This window comes from Platichthys flesus, chromosome 14, assembly GCF_949316205.1.
Source record: "Platichthys flesus chromosome 14, fPlaFle2.1, whole genome shotgun sequence".
NCBI lineage: Eukaryota > Metazoa > Chordata > Actinopteri > Pleuronectiformes > Pleuronectidae > Platichthys > Platichthys flesus.
Window position 1 is genome coordinate 12,395,477 of NC_084958.1, and position 20,441 is coordinate 12,415,917.

At 42.0% G+C, this 20,441-nt stretch overlaps 1 protein-coding gene across 2 annotated transcripts in view; it reads left to right on the top strand.

Moving 5' to 3' along the window:
* LOC133968331 (neurocan core protein-like) overlaps nt 1-20,441 on the top strand; it is a 39,274-nt gene that overhangs the window by 13,576 nt on the left and 5,257 nt on the right. Inside the window, exons 3-14 of one of the 2 annotated variants that reach the window (XM_062404316.1) lie at nt 3,157-3,357; nt 4,560-4,742; nt 5,289-5,463; nt 6,035-6,162; nt 6,739-7,023; nt 7,575-7,718; nt 7,868-7,957; nt 8,040-8,200; nt 8,299-8,461; nt 11,493-12,611; nt 15,485-15,604; nt 18,855-18,968. In XM_062404316.1, the coding sequence (XP_062260300.1) occupies nt 3,157-3,357; nt 4,560-4,742; nt 5,289-5,463; nt 6,035-6,162; nt 6,739-7,023; nt 7,575-7,718; nt 7,868-7,957; nt 8,040-8,200; nt 8,299-8,461; nt 11,493-12,611; nt 15,485-15,604; nt 18,855-18,968 (2,883 nt within the window). The remainder of the gene's footprint in view (nt 1-3,156; nt 3,358-4,559; nt 4,743-5,288; nt 5,464-6,034; nt 6,163-6,738; nt 7,024-7,574; nt 7,719-7,867; nt 7,958-8,039; nt 8,201-8,298; nt 8,462-11,492; nt 12,612-15,484; nt 15,605-18,854; nt 18,969-20,441) is intronic. The other variant, XM_062404317.1, reaches the window with a different exon arrangement.

Consider the following 20,441-nt stretch of genomic DNA (forward strand, 5'->3'; position numbering starts at 1 on the left):
CAGACATGCTCAGTGGGATTGAGCTGGAACACCTCCAAACCCATTTGTGCAAATTTAGCTGACCATCTGTTCCATCGCAACTCTGCATAAAATCCACAATTATGGAACAAAAAGAGAGAATGTGTCAGAGCTGTGCGTCTCCGGAGGATAGTAGCGGAGGTTTGAGGTCCCACTTGCAGCCTGCCGACTGCCTGTAGTAAAGATTAGTGTCTCTCCTTAATTACGTCTCCTACAGTTGGCAGGCGTGGTGGTGGTCGCTGGTCGGCCTGGTCGTTTTGTCCCTTTATTAAGAGGAGAAACTGCATCTGTCATTTCCAAAATTAAAACTCAGCCTAGTCATTACATTGTGACAGTAGAAAGCTTTTAATCCACATTCAATCATTTATACATGTATGGCACAATCTAGGATCTTGCCAATACTCAAACTAAAACTTGTGCTTTTAACCAGGACCAAACATTATATTCTAAGCTACTGTAAAAGCTGTTAAATTTTATCATGTGGAACTATTTTGTTGAGTTATCACTTTATTATTATTATTGTTTTGTTTTGTTAGATTAGTCTTCAAATAGTCAACATAGTACCACTGTGCCAACCCTGCATGTGCCTATAGGGATAAGTGAAGCAACATTTGCTGGTAATGGAAAAGGCTAAATAAGCTGTTTATTGTTAATGAATCAAAATCATCAGGTGAGATGAAGAACAAATGAAGGGCTGCGGATTAGAACAAATTCATAGAAAGTGATAAATCAGAACCACCTTTGCCTAACTCATGGATACACACAGCCTCTGTGTCATAAGAACAAAGAAACACTACTAAACATTCAGATCACCCCCCATGATCTGACGGATATCTGGACAAACAAACGACAACATTAGGTGCAAAATATAATAGTACATAAATATATCAGCATAATACCAATAACAACCATCTGGTACCACTGCAAATCAGTGCTGCACACATTTATTACCGGTTAATAGTAAATACTGCTTGTTCATATAGTTTCTATGTCATGTCCTGTGATTCACATCATGTCCAATCTGCTAATAACACCAAGGAGTTTATCCCAATGTGACCCTGAACAGGATAAGTGGCTATAGAAATGCATCATAGCTATATCAATACTGATTAAAATACAAATTAGCTAATGAGCTTTGCACAGCAGAACATCAGGTGGAGTAAAGCTACTTGTTTCACATCTTTTTCACAAAATGACAGAGCAAACTGTACAAAGCTCCAGAAAAAGCTGAATAGACCCTGACTCATTTCATCAAATTACTGTTTACAAGGTCAAGAATGACTATTCAAGCTCAGCTTCTTATAATAGGTCCTCATGTTTATAGGTTTACGGGCCATAATTACATATAAAATTCTAATGGGAAACTCTGCTGTACTATAAAGAGCTCAGTGGAGTGAGGAGGATGAACAGGAGGTGGAGACGACATCTGTTAATGACAGCGCGCGTCCTCTCATGTCACTTCCAGCTCTCCGCTCCTCTCTTCAGGCCGTTTGTCTTTTGTCCAATCTGTCAGCACCATGCTACAGGACACACTTGTCATCCAGAGTCCCTCAATTTCACCCATCCATCTTCTTAGTCCTCCCTCCATCTCTCCTTCCATCTCTTTCATTCCTGTTCTCCGTCATGTTCAGGCTCTTATGCTTTTCCCTGGTATTTGTGATTCTGTGATTACATCTGATTTGTTGGGAAGCCAGCAGCGACGCTCTCCACTGTGGGGAGACGTTCTCAGGGGCTTCAGCTTGTGAAAGCCAATATAAATGCAGATGGAAAATATCTTTCAGGGATTCAATTCCATCGTGTGCCATATTCCAAATGAGGCTTTATTTTTTTATTTTAACACAGGTTCTTTTGTTACGTTTTCTACACATTTCTCTGTGTGACTAACAGGGACATATTTACAGAGAGGAAAAGAAAATAGGAATCGAAAACATTTTATTCTAAACTGATCCAAGCGTTGTGATGGTTTCTTATGAATTTCAGGTGACACTGTATCACACCAGTCCACAGCCCTGCTTTAATTAAGTAGAAACAGCTTATGACCTTACTATGTGTTATTATTGAGTAGGATGAATTAAAACAAAACATTATTAATAATATATAATAATAATAATAATCCTTACAATTTCAGTAGGGTCTCAGTGCCTGTCAGTGCCTGTCAGTGCTCTGGCCCTAAAATAAAATAAAATAAAATAAAATAAAATAAAATAAAATAAAATAAAATAAAATAAAATAAAATAAACAAATATTTTTATTTTTTTTATTTTATTTTATTAAATAAAAAAATAAAAAAAGTGTAATAACAAGACGCCATTACTCTGCCTGAAAAATAAAATAATAATCCTTACAATTTCAATAGGGTCTCACTGTCTGTCATTGCCTGTCAGTGCTCGGGCCCAATAAAAATAATGAAAGCCTGGTATGTTAAACTCAGGTCCACAGAGGATAACACCACACAGAGATCTCTAGGAACTGTCTGGTTGGAGGGTAATGTCTGTGTAGATGATCATGTTGTCATGGTTACATTTTGCCTGTATATCCTGGCAACCAAGCTGGTTGCCAGGATATCAGGTTGCAGAACCATGAACCCAGCTCTTACTGTGTCGTTGCCTTTACACTGATGTTTCTGTGGCGTGAAATTTATTTAAATTAATCTGTGAGTGACAGCCGAAGTCATTTGTGTGAGCGGTGACGATATATATAAAAATGTAAATAATTACTTGTGAGCCACCATGTTCACTTGTGTGTATGTGTTCAGGTGTGTTTGTGTGTGTGTATGTGTTCAGGTGTGTGAAAGTCTGGGCTGGGTTTATTTGCTGGAATAATAAAACAAGTTCCTCATTCATTTGTGGAAATGTGAACGTGTGACACTGCTAATGAATCCCAGGGGAACCGGACACCTGCACACGCTACACTTTCTTTACATCTCCTAGGCTGCATTGACTCTAATCAACCAGCAGAACGATTTGTATTTGTCTGCCGTGCCCTTTCTCAAAGCAGATTTATGCAACACATTAACAAGTGAATCATAATCACAGGAAATTGTTTACTGCCCCATTTTCTCTGTGGCATTTTCTTCCCTCGCGAAATATTTAATTTCATTATCTAACTATGCTCTGTTCTCTTGTTGTTGCCCTCTAGGTGAGACCTCCTCTGTAGTGAACATGCGTAGGATCACCCATCCCACAGTACAACAAACACTGGCAGGCAAAGCTGTCCTCCCCTGTGTCTTTACCCTCCAGACCAGCTCCTCCAGCCAGCGTCCACACATCCTGTGGACCCGCACCGTGGCATCTGAAGGACAGGAAGCTCCAGTGGAGCAGATTGTGCTTTCAGCTAAGGGTAAAGCAAAGATGTGATGGCACAGTGTGATTCAGCTGCTGATAAAAACCTACATCAGTCAAATAACATCCCACAAGGGCAAAAACAGATCGTATGAGTCTGTGGATGTGAGTCTTTCACAGACAGTCACCACCTGAGATGGCAGCTCTGCTAAGCTCAGAGTAAGTGAACCTGAAGGCCTCACAGGAGAGGAATTTAACAAGCTGACTGTAGCAGCTCCAGGATTTAAAATGATAAACCTTTTTATACTGAATTTCCTCTGTAAACACTTCAAATCTGTCTGAGTGCAAGCGTTTTAGCAAAGTCAAGGCCTGTCAATATGCAATTAATCTACCCATGGCCTTTTTTTATATAGTTTTTAACAGTTCATTGATATATTCTGATATCATTTGACATTGAAATTATCTAGAGGGGCTTTATATGAGAACGCAAACGACCGAGTCAGTGGCTCAGGACATACTCCAGAATCTTTACTGACATCACCAAAAATGAATGTCCAATTGATGTGAGGGATATGAAAAAAAAAAAAAAGGAGCCAAACATGTAGAAATCATAGACAAAAAGGTAAACTTTTAAAAAACAACAAGTTGTGAGGTGATGAGAACCGATGCCAGTGTTGATGTAATTTATACGTCCAGATATTTTGGACTGACGAGGACCTCCTGGTGCGTTCAGGTTGGAAAACCATAAAGTTGGCAACTTGCAGGTGAACATGGTCGAGTTTTTAGCAGCTCACGAATGAGTGTGTAGAGCAAAGCTGAGCTAAAAGAGAGTGAATGTTTGACTTGTCTTTGTTTTATCAGAAACAAAACTCCAAATTAACGAAAATCCTGTTCAACAAGCTGGATGTGTAAATAAGCAGCTGTTTGCACAAATCTTGGCTGTAGCAACTTAAAAGGTAATTGCAAATTGTAATTGTTTCTGATGGCAACAAATTATCATGGATGTGATTGAATCTGAAAGGTTTCCAAAGCAAAACAATGACATAGACATTGAGCCGACAGCTGGAGCTCCTACAGTCAAAATGAGACTAAAATGAGACATTTTAGAGATATTCGTGGATTTTATCTGACAAAAGTAGAATTTGAGAACAAAATTATATCTACATCAATTTGTCTGTGGTTCCTTGAGGTTTATTTTCTATGTTTAAAATATTCAGGATGCCAGTTGTATTGAACAAAGGTTTGTTATCTCTGCCAAAGGTGATGTAATCAAGCTGAATAAGGCTTTCAGTGGTCGCGTCATGCTGCCAGGACACACTGCCAATCCTCTGAATGCTACCATGGAGATCTCCAGTCTCCGTACCAACGACTCAGGCACTTACCACTGTCAGGTTGTCCTGGGTAACGACTATGAGAGGGACACTGTGCCCCTGGTGGTCTCCGGTGAGTGCCGCAGCGTCTTTCGCTGGATTTCTTTGTGAGAAAAAAGTTTTGTGCCGCAACTCTCCAAATGAAACAGAACAGAAACCCTGCTGACAGACTGAGCAGCATTTACACAAAAGCCTTTAAAATTCTTCTTTTAACTTCATTGGTTTCCTTGTTTTAGTGCATCCAGTGCTTGTTGTGCTAATGTAAGATAGATGACAGCTGCTTTAAAACGGAAGCATGACCAATTAACCCTTTTCAGAGTTTTTATTTAATTAATGATCAATATCATAATGATGGCCTCAACATAGCATTTTAATTATCTGTGTTGGTGTCATGTATTATCTAAATTTCTACTGGAGTGAGTGTGTTGTTCTTTTACTCAAAGTGTTTGGACCGAACACAGATGATAACCTTTCAGTTTGCTCATATGCTCATTTGCTAAAACTCACATACTGCTGTTTGGTCTGTTTGTGGCCACCATAAAATGCTCTTTGATCACATCCCACTAAGTACTTAAAAAAGATCCTTTCTCATCTATTTTCCCTGCGTCTGCCTGTCTAGGTGTGGTGTTTCTCTACCGGACCCCCAGCGCCCGCTATGCCCTCTCATTTACCGACGCACAGCGGGTCTGCCAGGAGAACTCGGCTCAGATCGCCACACCAGCCCAGATGTGGGCAGCGTACTATGACGGCTTTGCCAGCTGTGCAGCCGGCTGGTTGGATGATCAGACCGTTCGGTGTGAAGACGTTTAATAAGTTGTGTTTGCTTGTCACACCCTGACATCGCTGCTCACAGGTTGCAATGAGTCTTGCTTTGCCTTGCTCAAGATCTGCTGGGAGGTTTTTTGAAAATGTCTTGCAGTAACTTCTTATTTACCATACAGACACAACAGTTGGATCAATCTCTTCTTAAAAATATTCAGTAACTTTTAGACAATTAATCGATCGTTGGGGCTCCTGCAGTTTTTCTTTGTTCACTTTCTCTTCTCACATCTTCTGTGGTTTTGTTTTAATCTGCTTCTGGATAATGATCAAGTAATTACCGCTGTTGTTTCTTCACTATTCAATTGTATTTTAATCTATTCTAATCCCCTTGCCCTTTGAAAGAGAGCAGTAGTAGGAATTTATTCTAAACTGACATTTAAAGACTTAATGAGAATCAAAGTTTTGATATGTGTGCTAAGATCATATTCATACAGTAAAACATCCATGAGATATCTCTAATGCTTATTTCCTTTGATTAGACAAAAGGAAGACTAATCCCAAATTTATCACAGTTTATGACTCCCACATGATTCGTCTCCACAGCTATTCTGTCCAGCTGCCAGAGCTTGGTTGCTATGGCCACAAGGAGTACTCCGCTGGAGTGAGGAATTATGGGAAGAGGGACCCGAAAGAGCTGTTTGATGTGTACTGTTTTGCCAAAGAACTCGATGGTACACACACACACACACACACACACACACACACACACACAGGGAACACATCAAAACCAGACATAGCTTCACACTGATGTCTGCATCTTTATACTGCTACAATAATAAAGGATAATACTGGCAATATATATTTTTCTGTTCTATTAAAAAAAATATTAAGCAACAATGACTTCTCCTTGCAAGCTTATTGGTCTTCTGTCAGTGATCCACTAAATTGTCCAAAACCTATAAAAAAAAATAATCAGACCTTTGCACTTGGTGACATGTCCCCTCATAAAAGTGTCGTGGGCACTGTGGTTTATTTTAAACCAGTCCCATGAGCACCATCCTCCTGCTGTTAGCAGGGAATACTTCATCAAAAGTGTATTAATCCACATCTAAAAATAGTTTAGACTCACATGACTGATAAAAAAACGTTGGTAGACTTAAACTGCTCTGGTTAGTGGAGGCGGTTATTCTAGTTGAGTAATGTTTGGCAAAAACCACAGTACCCAGTTGTTTTAGGAAATGATTAATTATGTTAAGACTGAATTTTATATTCGTGACAAGCTCCTTTTTCATGTCTCCTTCCCTCAGGTGAGGTGTTTCACTCCTCGGTCCCGGGCAGGTTGTCTCTGTCTTCCGCCTCAGACCGCTGTGTGTCCCTCGGGGGGCAGCTTGCCACAGTGGGGCAGCTTTACCTTGCCTGGAGGGCAGGCCTGGACAGCTGTGCCCCTGGCTGGATGTCCGATGGCAGCATTCGCTACCCGGTGACCTCGCCTCGCCTCGACTGTGGAGGCCTCCAGCCGGGAGTCCGCACAGTTACACCAAACAGCACCGCTGACAACACCACAGACCTATATGACGCTTACTGCTACAGAGGTATTATCAAATGGGCTGCATTTGTATACTATTGCTGCTTATACCTATCAAAACTACAGAACTAACTCATTATGCATTGTTTAGACAGCAATGAAAAGGAATCATAAATCTTTACTATTACAATTATGTTGTAATAATGTTTCATGTAAATATTATTTGGACACCCCTGATCTATATAGATAAAAATGGATGAATACACAGATTTATTTACCGCCTCACTCATAAGAGAGGTGTTGATGTTGCTGTGGAGGATTTAAGTGGCAATTTGAATCAGTTATGATAAATTACATTACTGCTGTTGTAGCTATGGCAACCCTGATGTCTGATCCACATTATCTCCCCCCCCCGCCCCCCGTCATGTTTCTGTGAAAAAGCTGGATTGACACAAGAAGTGAAAAGAGGACAGGGTGTCAATATCTAGTGGTTCATTTTCAGTGGCGGCTTCGTATGTTGACGGTTATCGGTCAATTTCTGCAAAAGTTGAGAGCCACTGGGTGAAATCCTTCAGCGACAGCAATGTGAACAGCAGATCTTATCCACTTGTTTCCTAGGAAACACAAAGAACACGGACTCGGTCTCTCACATCTACACCTCCCTGTGGAAGCCCTGGAGCTACCTCGCAGGCTCAAGTGAGGCTGACTCTTCAGGGATGGACAGCCCCGACCCGACTACACAGCAGGCTGTCACTACCAGAGGTTTCTCATTTGTCTGTGGTTCAGAGATCAGTAGCAGCACAAAGAAGCTGATTAAGAGAATCAACAATCTAATTAGTAGATTCACACATAGTGGCAATGCACTTCATTTGGGTACAAGTATAATGTTCTTTCCACTTATGTCCATACAGGATCCTTAAATGGCAGCGATGGTTCACCCTCCAACTGGACAGGATTGGTTGACCTTGAGGAGGAGGCCACTCTTCACAGCACTGATGCTGGTGAGTCTGATTACTAGTATTGATTTCTGTAAAAAATATAAATTGCTTGTATTGACCAAAGATACTGTGGATTATGATTCAGCCTCAGACCCCTGGTCCTCAGAGTCTTCAGGATCCTACGTGACCCTCCAGCTAATCCCAGGACAGAGCTCCTTAGACTGGGGAGAGCCACTGGAGCCTGGTCCCGACTCGGAGGAGTTTCTCCGGCCCCCAGTTCACCCAACAACACCTGCTGAAAAGAAAGTCAGTCTGGTTTTGTTCTTCAAATAGGCTGTTTGAAATACAAAAAAACTATCATCACTGAATCAGCTAAGTTTCTGTCTATCTACTCATTAATTCAGGTGATCTCAAAGATTTCCAAGTCCATGTGGAAGCCTTGGAACTACTTGGTGGGAGCTGGAGACGAGGAGGGAACCCAAGCACCCAACGGGAAGCCAGGTGACAAGGAGACAACCTCAAAAAAGGAAGATCAAGAATCTAAACCATCTAGTTCGGCATCTCCAGGTGTGTGGATCATGACTATTTCTGATCACTGAACTGGATGGCCTACTAACCAGGATTTGACCCCTTGGTAGCGTTTGACTTATATTTATGAGGCTTAATTACATTCTATTTTTAAGTGTGTATTCTAAGCTTATTTCTTACTTTCAAGTCTTGCTCACTGAGAACCGAGTCAAATGTAATCCCTTCTGTCATAGATAAGGACATATCTTGGCAACTCAAATAAGCTAATAAAAATAGAATCGTGAGATTATTTTATTGAGACCTCCATAGCTCAGAATGTACATCTTTTTGTTAGGTGTAATTTCTGTAGATATTTACAAATAAGGTGTTTTATTTTTCCTCAGATTGCCTCTCTCTGGTCACCTCCCTGTAGTGATTTAGAGGGATTTAACCCCAAAATGGAAAATATTTAAACTGCTCCGTTCCTGTATGAGTGGGCAAAGATTATCATAAATAGGAAAAAGATTTAGTTGCTGGATCTAGAGAAGATGAAGGTCGTTATAAAGTCTTCAGAGACGTATCAGCCTGGTTATCCTATACAAAATAAATCATTCCCTCTCCACTCTATATGCATCGAGAGCGTTTCTGATATTAGGGCACATTTCCATTCCTTCTGGGAGTGTAAACATCGATTTCCAAGGTAATTAGTGGGACCCTTGAAATAAAAATGAAAAAAGACCCTGGTGTTTACCTCTTAGTTGTTACTTCCAGGGAATTACACATCCCCACATGCACTCCAAACTTCTTGAGATGCTTTTTAATTGCTCAAAAGTGTTCTACACAACTGGATCCATGACTTTCTGCCAAGTGTCACAGAAACAAAGGAAAGTTTCCTGTAGGAAACACAGGGAAGAAATATCAGGGATAAAATAAAACCTTTAAATATCAAGCCCACCAGTGGACAAGGACACTAGAGAGGGAGAAACAAACATCAAGAATAATCTTCATATGACACAGATGACATCTGGTGTTATTTCTATAATTAATAAATCAAATTTAGTGGAGGCGGAAAAATCAAACAGAGAGACAGTAAAGGAGGCACTGCCAGTTCTCTACTTAGCATTTTGACAGTTCAACCAGCTCTTGTCTCGGCTGTCACCTGATTATGTTTGGTTGGATTCCATTTTCCTTATCAGAGAAGAGTTTTCTGTTTCTATCTAATCCAAACCCTCATCAGCGAGCGGTTTAGAATCCATTTAATGTCAAAACAAAGACTATTTTCAAGAAATTTGTTTTAATGGTGCTGCATTTTTCTATCTTCCAAATCGCCCACACAGAGCATACACAAACAGAAATATTTCTGTGCCTGTGACTGTGTTGTTTTGAGCCTTCCCACATGGGTGCATAAGCAGACGAATCATATCTCTTTAGCTTGATGATCATTATTAACTCTGGAGCACAAGCATTGTGTGTTGAAATCATCAGGTTTCCTTCCAACATAAACACTAGGAAGACTCATCAACCTGGATTTCTCTTCCCCCCGTTCCTCAGGGGCCTTCGGAGTTTAGATGTTTTCATGTGCTGGCTGGAGAAGAAAGTGGTTTTCAAATGGCAGCAATGTTGTTCAGTGTTTGTTGAAACTGTGTTACAGAGTTGTTGATTCAATTTTGAGGCAATTTGTGAGAGCGTGGAGGTCCAGCGTTTCAGTCTGTGTGTGTGTGTATGTGTGTGTGTATATGTGTGTGTTTTTGTACAGGGAGGTAGTGTGTGTGAGATGAAGAGAATGGTGAGAAATGAGACTAAGAGAACCTGCTGAAAGTTTATAGCATGCATCTTTCATTTTGTTCAGATGTGTGTGTGTGTGTGCATGGTGTGTGTGTATGTGCAGGTTTGTATCTTTTTGTGTCTAGAGGACGTTTGAAGCTTCACCCAGGTGTTTTTTTGGTTGCATAAACATACATATTCATCTTAATTGAAAGTAGCTCTTTTAAATATGATAATGACACGAGGGTGTATTTAAATGTCATCAGCACTTTGTTAATTAGCTTCAGACAGTATTGCTTTTTGCTCTTGCCATATATTGTCATGTAATTTAATTTAGCAACTTTCAGTGTAATGAGCAGCTCAGAGTTCAGTTGTTTGTTTAGTTTATTAGGTTAATTAACAAGGGCAATGTACAACACAACTGTGGAGTGTGGTATGTACTGTAGCTAATTTGCATGTGGTCTCCGCCCTGGACTATAGATGCTATTTGAATGTATGTTCATGCGTTATTTATATGTGACACTTAATGTGAATATACACCAATCATATATATTCCATATGTGCTTTTTATATACTCTGTAAAAAAAAGGTTTTGAATGCTTCCTGCCCTCTATGCCTACGTTGCTTATATCCGCTACTGGTTCAGGTCCATGAGATGATGGTCAGAAACTACTGTGTTTATGACAATGCACACATTAAGACACGTTAAGTATTCCAAAGTAGGTCATGTGGCAGTAAAAAATATTGTCCTGATAAAATACTAAATACATTAATATTTTGTGCAATATAGGTTAACACAAGCTTTAGGAATATTCCTGCATGTTCTTTTGTTAATAACAACTTGTATGTTTACATGAATATCATGTTCACATCATAAACTGCAAATTACATTACACATGCTCACACTTGCAGTAAGTGTTGACGGTTAAATCTGTCTGTCTTTGTTAGTCTAATGATTTCAGTATCTTATCCAACCCCTGTATGCAGTGTCCTCTGGTTCAATTTAGTGCTTTAAAAAACAAAATGATAACATGGGAAATGTTCAGCTCTATTCTGAGCTTTATTGAAATGTTTGTCTTCCGTGTCCTCAGAGCTTTGCCTGCTAGTGATGATAATATTGAAGTGTAGACAGCCTGAGTGGGGTGACAGAGGAAAAACAGCTGACGAAGAGCAGACAGTTTGGAAATGTTTCGTCTCCCTTGGCGAGACAGACACAATCCATAAGATTATTTTTACTTGGTTCATCAATGTTGTTTTTGTCTTCTGCAAAAACGCACCTCCGACTTCACTGCTTGTTTTCTTTTTGTTTATGTTGTGCCCTCTGCAGGTTTGTTTTCTTGGGGAAGTTCATGGTTCAGCGGCCCCTCCGAGGAGAGCAGCGCACCAGCAAGCGTAGACTCACCCACTCGTCTGGCACCTACCTTGCCCGCCTCCGGTATTCCTATCACTACAGATAGCACCAAGACCCGGGAGAGTCCAGAGACCCACACATCCAATGCCTCCAGCTCTGCACCTGAAATCACCTCATCCAGCGGGGATACCTGGGTCCGCGTTGAATCAGAGACCACGACCCAGCCGGGTGGCAAGAGGGAGGAGACGGTGACCTCCAGAGCGAGCGGCAGGGGCGGCAGAGGGAGGGGAAAGAAGAACCGAGGCGAGGACAGGAGTAGAGGAGAAGAGAAGGAGAGAGGAGAGGAGAAAGGGAAAGGAGAAGATGAGGGGAGTGGAGAAATCACCGGAGCAGAGGCGAAGGGGGAGATACAAGTGTCAAGACGACCGGTTGGAACGTCTAAACCGAGAGAAAGGTCCAGAGAAAGATCCAGGGAGAGGGGTCACAGGAAAGGACAGTCCACCGCTTCCACCACCACGACTACCACTGCCAGCACCAGTCCTCTGGAGATCACTGGGATGACCACAACTGGGTCAGAGAGCACTGACTTCTCTACATCCAAATCACCGTCCAGTTTACCGGCAGGAACACCATCGATCTCCCCAGACCAACATCAAACACTGTCCTCCTCAGCATCCCCATCAGCCACAGTGTTAATGTCCTCTTCTCAACCATCGTCACCATCTCCTTCCTCTTCCTCCTCTTCTTCATCCACTTCCTCACCTTCACTGATTTCCCAAACCGCATCACTCTCACCCTCATCAGTCTCCTCCCATACCCTGTCTCAAATGATCGGATCGGGAGACCCATCTCCGTCTCCTCACCTTGAAAGCCAGGACGGCTCCTCGAGCCCCCTGACGCCGCCTCACTGGGTCCCAGTGAAGACACCAGGACAGAACAGCTCTGTGGATTATCCCCCGTTACTGTCAGGGCCCCCGGATGAGGAAGAGCCCGCCTGGTCTCACACCGTGGGCTCAGGGGCCCTGTTACCTGGCAACATGGAGGAGGAGAGCAACAGAGGAGCGAACGTCAGCACCGTCACTCTGGAGCCAACAAGTAAGATATGTTGGTCTGTTTCTACATTTTATGTGTATCTACATATATGGATGTGTTTTTAATTAGTCATAGATTTTAGTATTATGAGCATTATTTTTTGATTTGATAGCGCATAATTCTGATTCATCACTGGATATTTTTTGTAGTAATAGTAGGAGTTAATTTCGCAAGGTATAAAACTAGATATGCTTTCTGCCACATAATTAGCAAGGTAACACTGTGCCTATGTCACAAGTTATACCAAGGTGTAATTGTTACACCTTCCTCACACTGTTTAGCTCTTTGTCTGCTTGTGATTTTTGGCTGTCTACTTTTTGTTGCAGCAAAACCTTTACGCACTAACTCATTTTCTGTTACATGAATGTTCCTGGTGGTAAAAGAACAGAATTATCCTTTCGTACAGTTTTCTTCATTATCCTTCCACTGAGCTCAGCACTGGCTTTCAAGATTCAGTGTTCATTCCCTGGCTATGCACCTACCATTTATTGCTGCCAGAAGCAGAGATCACATCCTTGTCACCGTATACAATCTGCTGATTAAGTCTGCAGCCCTGTGCTGTACATCCGAGGGGCCGGCCCACCTGGTTTATTTCCCGCTCGATAATGACAGTGCATACGGGGGGGGGGGGGGGGATCCTATCACCCATCGTGTGAATGCCCCACGGACATCATGCTATCACATGAGCTGATTTATTCCGCAGCTCATGTCTGCAGCAGGCATGGCTGAGGTGTGAGGAGTCCGCGGATAGAAAACAGCTGTAAACGGTATCGACGAGAAGACGAGGTCAATCTGGACTGCCGCTGTACAGTGTGAGAGCTGATTGATTGACGGAGAGACCCTGGAGTGGTGCAGCCAGAGGCCCCGTAAACACACAAACACACAGATATCTTTGCTGGAACGCGAGGGGGGGTGGACACGCTGGCAGGGGATCGGAGCAGAGTAACGGCTTTCAGCTTACATCTCTCTCACTCTCCTGTACACGGGCTCAGCTCCCCTGTGGTCGGGTTTCACGGTGGTGGTCGGTGTTTGCTCTCCTGACTGGATCACAGAGCACTTAATCAGTCCGTTCAATCAATGAGAGAGGAGAGAAACGAGGGGCCTCAGGTTGGATTCGAGGACCTTCAGCTGCCGAGCGCATTGTTCTCAAACTGGAGCACACACACAAACACACAGAGACACACACAGCTTCACACTTGATGCACAGAGACACAATGAGTTTCTTTCCTTTGTTTGATCTTTTTAAACTGATTTTCCATCTTTCTGTAACATTTAAATCGCAAGCAAGCTTCTTTGTTTCCCTCACCGTGGTACCGCGCCTTCGCAGAAAATGCCAACGGTGACTTGTGAGATTTAAAGTGCTTATCTGAAATCATATTTCCAAAGTAAACCGCCTTTCCACTGTGTCTGCAGCTGTGATTACTTGCAGCGAACGCCGTGTGTGATGTGTAGATTAAATACTTTGAGGTATCCCCGGCCTTGCTGCGGCAAAAGAATAAATCTCTAACGGTCTTATCTCTGTAAAGTTATTAGTCGGATTTCGCTGTTGCCAGCTTACTGTTGCTGTTGTTTGTAGCAGCCGCTGTGCAGAGCGAGCGACAGTCCGCTCCTGTCAGTTCCCTACACCAACTATTGATTTTTCTGCACCACTCGCTCTAATGAATGGCCAGGCACACAAGGGTTTATCTTTCACACATGCAGACGCACACAAACACACACACACACACACACACACACACACACACACATGCTATAGTAAATCTGCTTGTCATAACACTTTATATTTGTCAAGGTGCGCATTGACCTTCGCTGATGCACAGGGTGCAAGAGCACATAGGGCGAGACCGCTGTACATTAAATGAAATGCGTGGCTGGTTTTAGCACCTGATTCCATCAGGATTTGAACCATCAGCTCAAGCGTTTATTAGGCAAAATTTACCATAAATCTATAAATTTGAGACTGTTGAGAAATCATGCTCTGCACTGGGTCCTTGTGATTGAACACTCGAAAACACCCAACCTGATTTTTTGGTCCACCAACATTTATTTTGTCCAGTCCGACGTGATGAAAGATCAGATGATCTGAGCTTAAGATGTCTGCTTCTGGTTAATTATTGGACTGGATCAGCCTCGGGGCTAATCATAACCAGGGTATTGATTTTCCCTGTGTTAGGGAAAAACACACAAACCAGCACACACACACAATGTGAACTTCACACAGCACCTCCTCCTCAACAGTCCTTAGTGTCAGAGAAGGATCTGGCAGAACAAAGGGTCCCACAGCCGAGCTTTTGCGGCCAGGATGAACGAGTGTTGGTTTTCAAAGACCTTAAGTTGCCATAATGAGCGGCTCAGGGGAGAAACATGTGGTGGCGTGTGAATTGATATGGAAATTTGTAATTGTGGAGGGAGACCACACACATGAAGACATTTTGTGGGTGAATGGCGGGGCCAAGGCGCTCAGCGGGGGGTCTGCTCCTTTCTTTTGAGGGTGGCTAATGTCTGAAGTTCTCACGCTGCCCACTACGCCCGGTGGAGTGAGTCAGGGCTCGCTCTCCCCATGGTAACCATGACAACTGTGGCTGTGAGTGGATGGCGAGGTTGCGGCTCCCTGGCTTCTGATCCCTTTGAAACGAGACAGACTGTGAAATGGATATGCGTTGCGTTGTAGCCGCTGGTTTTAGCTGAGCTGCAATTACCGAAAAATTTGGTTTGGTATGTTTTTATTTTTTATTTTCTGAGTCATACATTGATTTTACACAATGCCAAAATAAATCACGCTCAAAAACAGGAAAGACGTTTTACAGTATTTAATTAACTCACTTATTCTGAATCCCTAAATTCCTCCTCCACTCCCCTCCGTCTGTCTCTTCTAGCTGAGGTGGAGCCCTGCGTGACAAACCCGTGTCTGCATGGAGGGAAGTGCCTACCTCAGGGAACAGGGGGCTACAGCTGCTACTGCCCACAAGGATTCACTGGGGAGAACTGTGAAATTGGTGAGTTATGCTCAAACACACACGCTCCCACACACGAAAAAACAAACACACACACGCTGGCATAATGAAGCCAGCTCAGTGTCAGTAAGTGTGTGCGTACTGACGCAGGGGCTCTTTAACGGCCTATTGGCGGGTCAAAGGCCGAGCTGTCCGTCACGGTGAGAGAGGAGGATGAACAGAGGCTGAGGGTCAAAGGTTAGATTTAAACTGTCAGGGGATGGTCATGGACCCTCAAGGTCAGGATGTTTTTCCCTGGAAAAGTTATTTGAATCTCAAAATTCCAAGATGTGTCATGTCGCAAAGAGGCTGGTTTCATGTACAAATGGAATCTGTGAGTCAAACTTACACAGCACATCCTGAATTTAGATTTGATTCCATGTCACCAGCAAATATACCCAAAGGTTTTTAAATCCTTGCTTACATTCTCCCACAATGCAATGCAGAAAAGTACACAGAGGGTCTTCTCAAAGCTGAAGATCTTTTATACTTAGTTTTGACCATGAAAGAGGTATTACATTTAATTCTCTGTAATATTAAAATGTCTTTATAATGTTTTGATTTAAATTTGGTGAAACCTTGAAAAAGATCAATATTTTTCCTACTGTATGGAGACCGTGTGTGCATTGATGCGATGAACACATGCAGGCATTCAGGTTTTAGAAGAGGTGATTGTGAGTCTCTGTAATCCCTCAGCACACGGCAGAACTACCTCTGCAGTGGTGTGACAGTTTGACACGAGGTGTAAATCTGCCATGAGGGTCCTAATTTGCTCAGTAACACATGTTCAGCTCATTAGGCAGCGATTCCTCAAGGAAGTGATCACTTTATGGATAAAGGATTCACATGCAGCAGCAGCACACTTATCTGTATTCACAGGCCAATTTGGGCTGTGAACGCCTTGATATTTACCGAGGTTTGTTCAGTGTCACAGAAAGACAGACGGGTGGACAGCTAGCTGCTGATGCAAGGGTATGCTGTACGGTTTTGTCATGGATTTGCAGAATTTGCAGTATTACCTCTCAGAGGAGCAGCTTCCCCACTGAATATTGGATGAGAGGCACAAAGGGATTATTTTTTCATCTATCGAACAACAAGGAGCTGGAATGATTTAAATCGGGAGGGAGAGAAGGTGATGTGTCTTTAACTGGGATTTAGCATCTCTCAAGGTCATTCAAGGTGATCATTAGTCAGTTTCATACATTTTCAAGTTAAGTTAGGTTACGTTTTTGTAATATTCTGACCATTTAGTGTATATTTTGTATAGGTCTGAGTCACTTCATGTTCCTAGGGAGCTACTTTCACCAGTGCTAATAATATAAACAAATATATAATAATTAAATAATTGAAAACCCTAACCCTAACCCCTTTTATGAAACCTAAAGACCAAAAACATGAATGTCTGATTGTCACTTTTCCCGTTTTTAATTTAACATTCTGAGTTTGGTACAATTGTTCTTCCAATCACCAACATATTAAAATGTGTCCGATTTTAGTTACTTATATATAAATCTATTCTTACGTTAGTGTCGTTCCTACACATGGTGGTTTTAACAGATTTTTTTGGGGGTATAAGAAAACTGGCACTTGAATACGTATATGCTACTTATGTTCTTAAACTGATATTTGATCTTACTGACAAGAGACACTGTTTGATTGATTCCAACTCTGAGAGATTAAAGAAAACACATTATGACAAATCTGTGGTTCAATCTCTGTCGACCTCATTTTTCTCCATCTGTCTTAACAGAGCTGCCATCTTCATAAACAGATAAACAGACACTGTTGTCAGATTAAAGTCAAGCCTAAGCTGTTTGATGATGCCACTGAAGAAACTAAAGTTAAAACTGAGAAAACTGTACATTAACAGAAGCACATTGTCTGATTCAGTGTCATCATTTTAATTTGGGTTATTTGCCTAATGTCTAATGAAAAAACTTCCTCAGACTAGCCATTGCTGCAGCTCCTCTTTCAGCCTCTGTCTGAAATGTTTGGTTTTAGCTCCTGTCTCTTTAAGTCTACATCACTGTATCCAAACAACTCAGTTTTGCAAATCCAGACTAAAATGAAGCCCCGGTGTTTCCAAACTAAAATAGGGCCAGAAGCATTTCCAAAACTTCTCTGTTTAATAACCTCCAGAATATTGCGAATGCTTGGAATATCAGTAGCAGAGTTGATGCGTTTAGTATGGATGTGGCTGCAGGGGTTAGGGGGCATGCCAGATCAGATGGTTGTGCCAGACTTTAATTTTGCAGAAAGAGAAAAACAAAAAAAAAGCATTAATAAATCTCATCTAAAATGATGAACAACAATCTTACCTAATCCCATGATAGAACCCTCAGTGTGTGAGGACAGTTTGAAATATGAAAGTCTTGTCCGAGGCTAAAGGTCATTCTTGTTTGATCTGTCTGACACATTTACCGCAGATCTTTACAGCCGCTGACCTTTTCCGCTGTTCAGCTCTGTGCTTGGATCTAAGAAACCATTTAGATCTGAGGAAATACTCTGAAGAAAGTTTAAACTTGGAAATAGTTTTTCTTTCTGCGCTCTCGCTGTGAGTTTTAATAGATTTCTGCAGTCCTTGGGTACAGTCTTTTATTCTGGGTCCAAAAAGCCCACAGTGGGGAAAAGAGATTACCTACCCTCCATTTTCAATGATAAAGTGATGCTTTATTGATCCATGTAGAGAAATGTTCCTTTTGCCATCCACAGAGATGTTAGAGAGCACAGATAGCTGCAGAGGAGCAGCCTGGAAGCTGGTATCTGTTTCCCCTACAGCGAGGTGGAAGTCTGCCAGGCTGGGATCCTGAGCCAGGACCAGGTCCAGCCTATCTGCTCACTTGTCAACAAAAATTATGTCTATGCTATAACATCTTAAAAGGAAAAATGATTTGATGTGCAGACTGGTCTTTCTCCCTCATGCAGCCCTTTTGTTGAGGGACACGATGAACAAGAGACAAAAGAAGAGATTAGACCTACATCAAGAAGACCATAAGCTCTGTGAATGGGTAGTGGAGCGTGTGGTAACACTTGAAAGGTGTTTCTAGTGTCGTCGTATGTGAGAGCATGAGGACCGTTGAGGAATGTAAAGGGGATTTGGGTTATCTGTATTCTTATCACACCGTGTTTGAATTACAGCACTGTACGCGCCGACATGCTCACATTTCACTGTTTAAACAAGGACCAGCTCCTCTTGTAAGAACCTAATGACATCTACGACCCCTCAGCTCTTACCGCTTTCCCCTCTCCACAGATGTTGATGACTGTCAGTCGGAGCCATGTGAAAATGGAGGCACTTGCATTGACAAGATTGATTCCTTCCTCTGCCTTTGCCTGCCCAGCTACGGGGGAGACATGTGTGAGAAAGGTGAGATGGAGGAAACGGCACACACACATAAAAAAACACACACATTTACACACAGATACCGAACAGATGACTCCAAGCCATGTTAAGGGGATTTATTATTATGCATCATTTTATTGGACTGTGTTGCACGAACAAATTCAGTACATCGTGGTGTGTGTGTGTGTGTGTCTGTGTGTGTGTGTGTGCAGCCAGGGTGGTGAGCTTATTAAGATTCGCAGCCATCTGATAGCAGCAGTGAAAGGTGCTGGTGGAAATAATCCTGATCAGTGTGCAGCCATGCAGCTCTGTGAGATACAGATACACTGTGTGTCACACTGTGATGGATTCTGACTGACTCTTCTGTGTGTACTCAAATTGTCCATGCCAGTTAATATTTGCACATTTTCTGTCACTATCTCCACATTCTTGGCCGCAGAATGATTTGACAGTTGTTAGATATCAAATACTCATTTTTATTGTGTTTGCTGTTTTAGCAATATTTCTTTATAATTGCAGTAGCTGTGTTATGTGCTGGTTTAAGATTATAGGTGTCCTGTGGGGCTTTGCAGTAAATTCTACTAATGGACAAAGAACCCTGAGAGAATAGCTGTTACCACGGTATACGTCGATATTCATCTAAATAAAGCAGACAAATAAACTCTATTTATGTAGGGCTTTGAAAAACAAGATTGAAATGGGTGTCTTATGGAGAAGATAGTTAAAATGGGGGCAATTGAAGAGAGGCAGATTACAGTAGTGGGCCATATCGCCAACAAGGCTGTGAAAAACAATTCAGTTCCCAATTTTATGGGATCTTTCTTGGGTCATGCAAGAGCACTTTTATGGAAATAGGTTCAGTCATGTTTAAGTTATCCTGCTGACAGACAGAGCAATGGGAATGAAAACACAACCTCTGTGGTGGAGGTAAACATATCAAAACAAGCGGGAATATAACGACAACTATAACATTTAATAGAGACAAAGTCCGGGAAAACAAATCATTTTTAAAAATCATTTTAAAGCAGTAGTTTGTTTTTTGGGACACTACTTCTTGCTGACAGCTGCCAAGATACAATGTTTGTTAATAATGAGCTTTTAGGATAAAGCAAACAAGTAGAATAGAACCATGGATGGGAAGCCAGAGAAACAAGCCACTGAAAACAAACAGGCGCTGGTGTGGCTGAATATAAACCAAGTAAAATTAGCAATTAACTGGCTGAGTCCCAAGTAGATAAGATGTGAGAATCCATACCGAGGTAAACAATCGATACAGAGGAAAGATGTATATGTAAGAAAGTAGAATTTGATTTTTGGATGGCACAGTATGGCTAAGTGGTTTGTGGCACTAATCAACCCCCTAACCACATTCAAACCAACATACACTCTGATTCATCAGCTCCCTGGCTATAGACACATCCACCTTTCTCTGTGTGTGTGTTTGTGTGTGTTTGTGTGTGTGCTTGTGTGTGCTGCACTAGTAATGAGGATTAATGA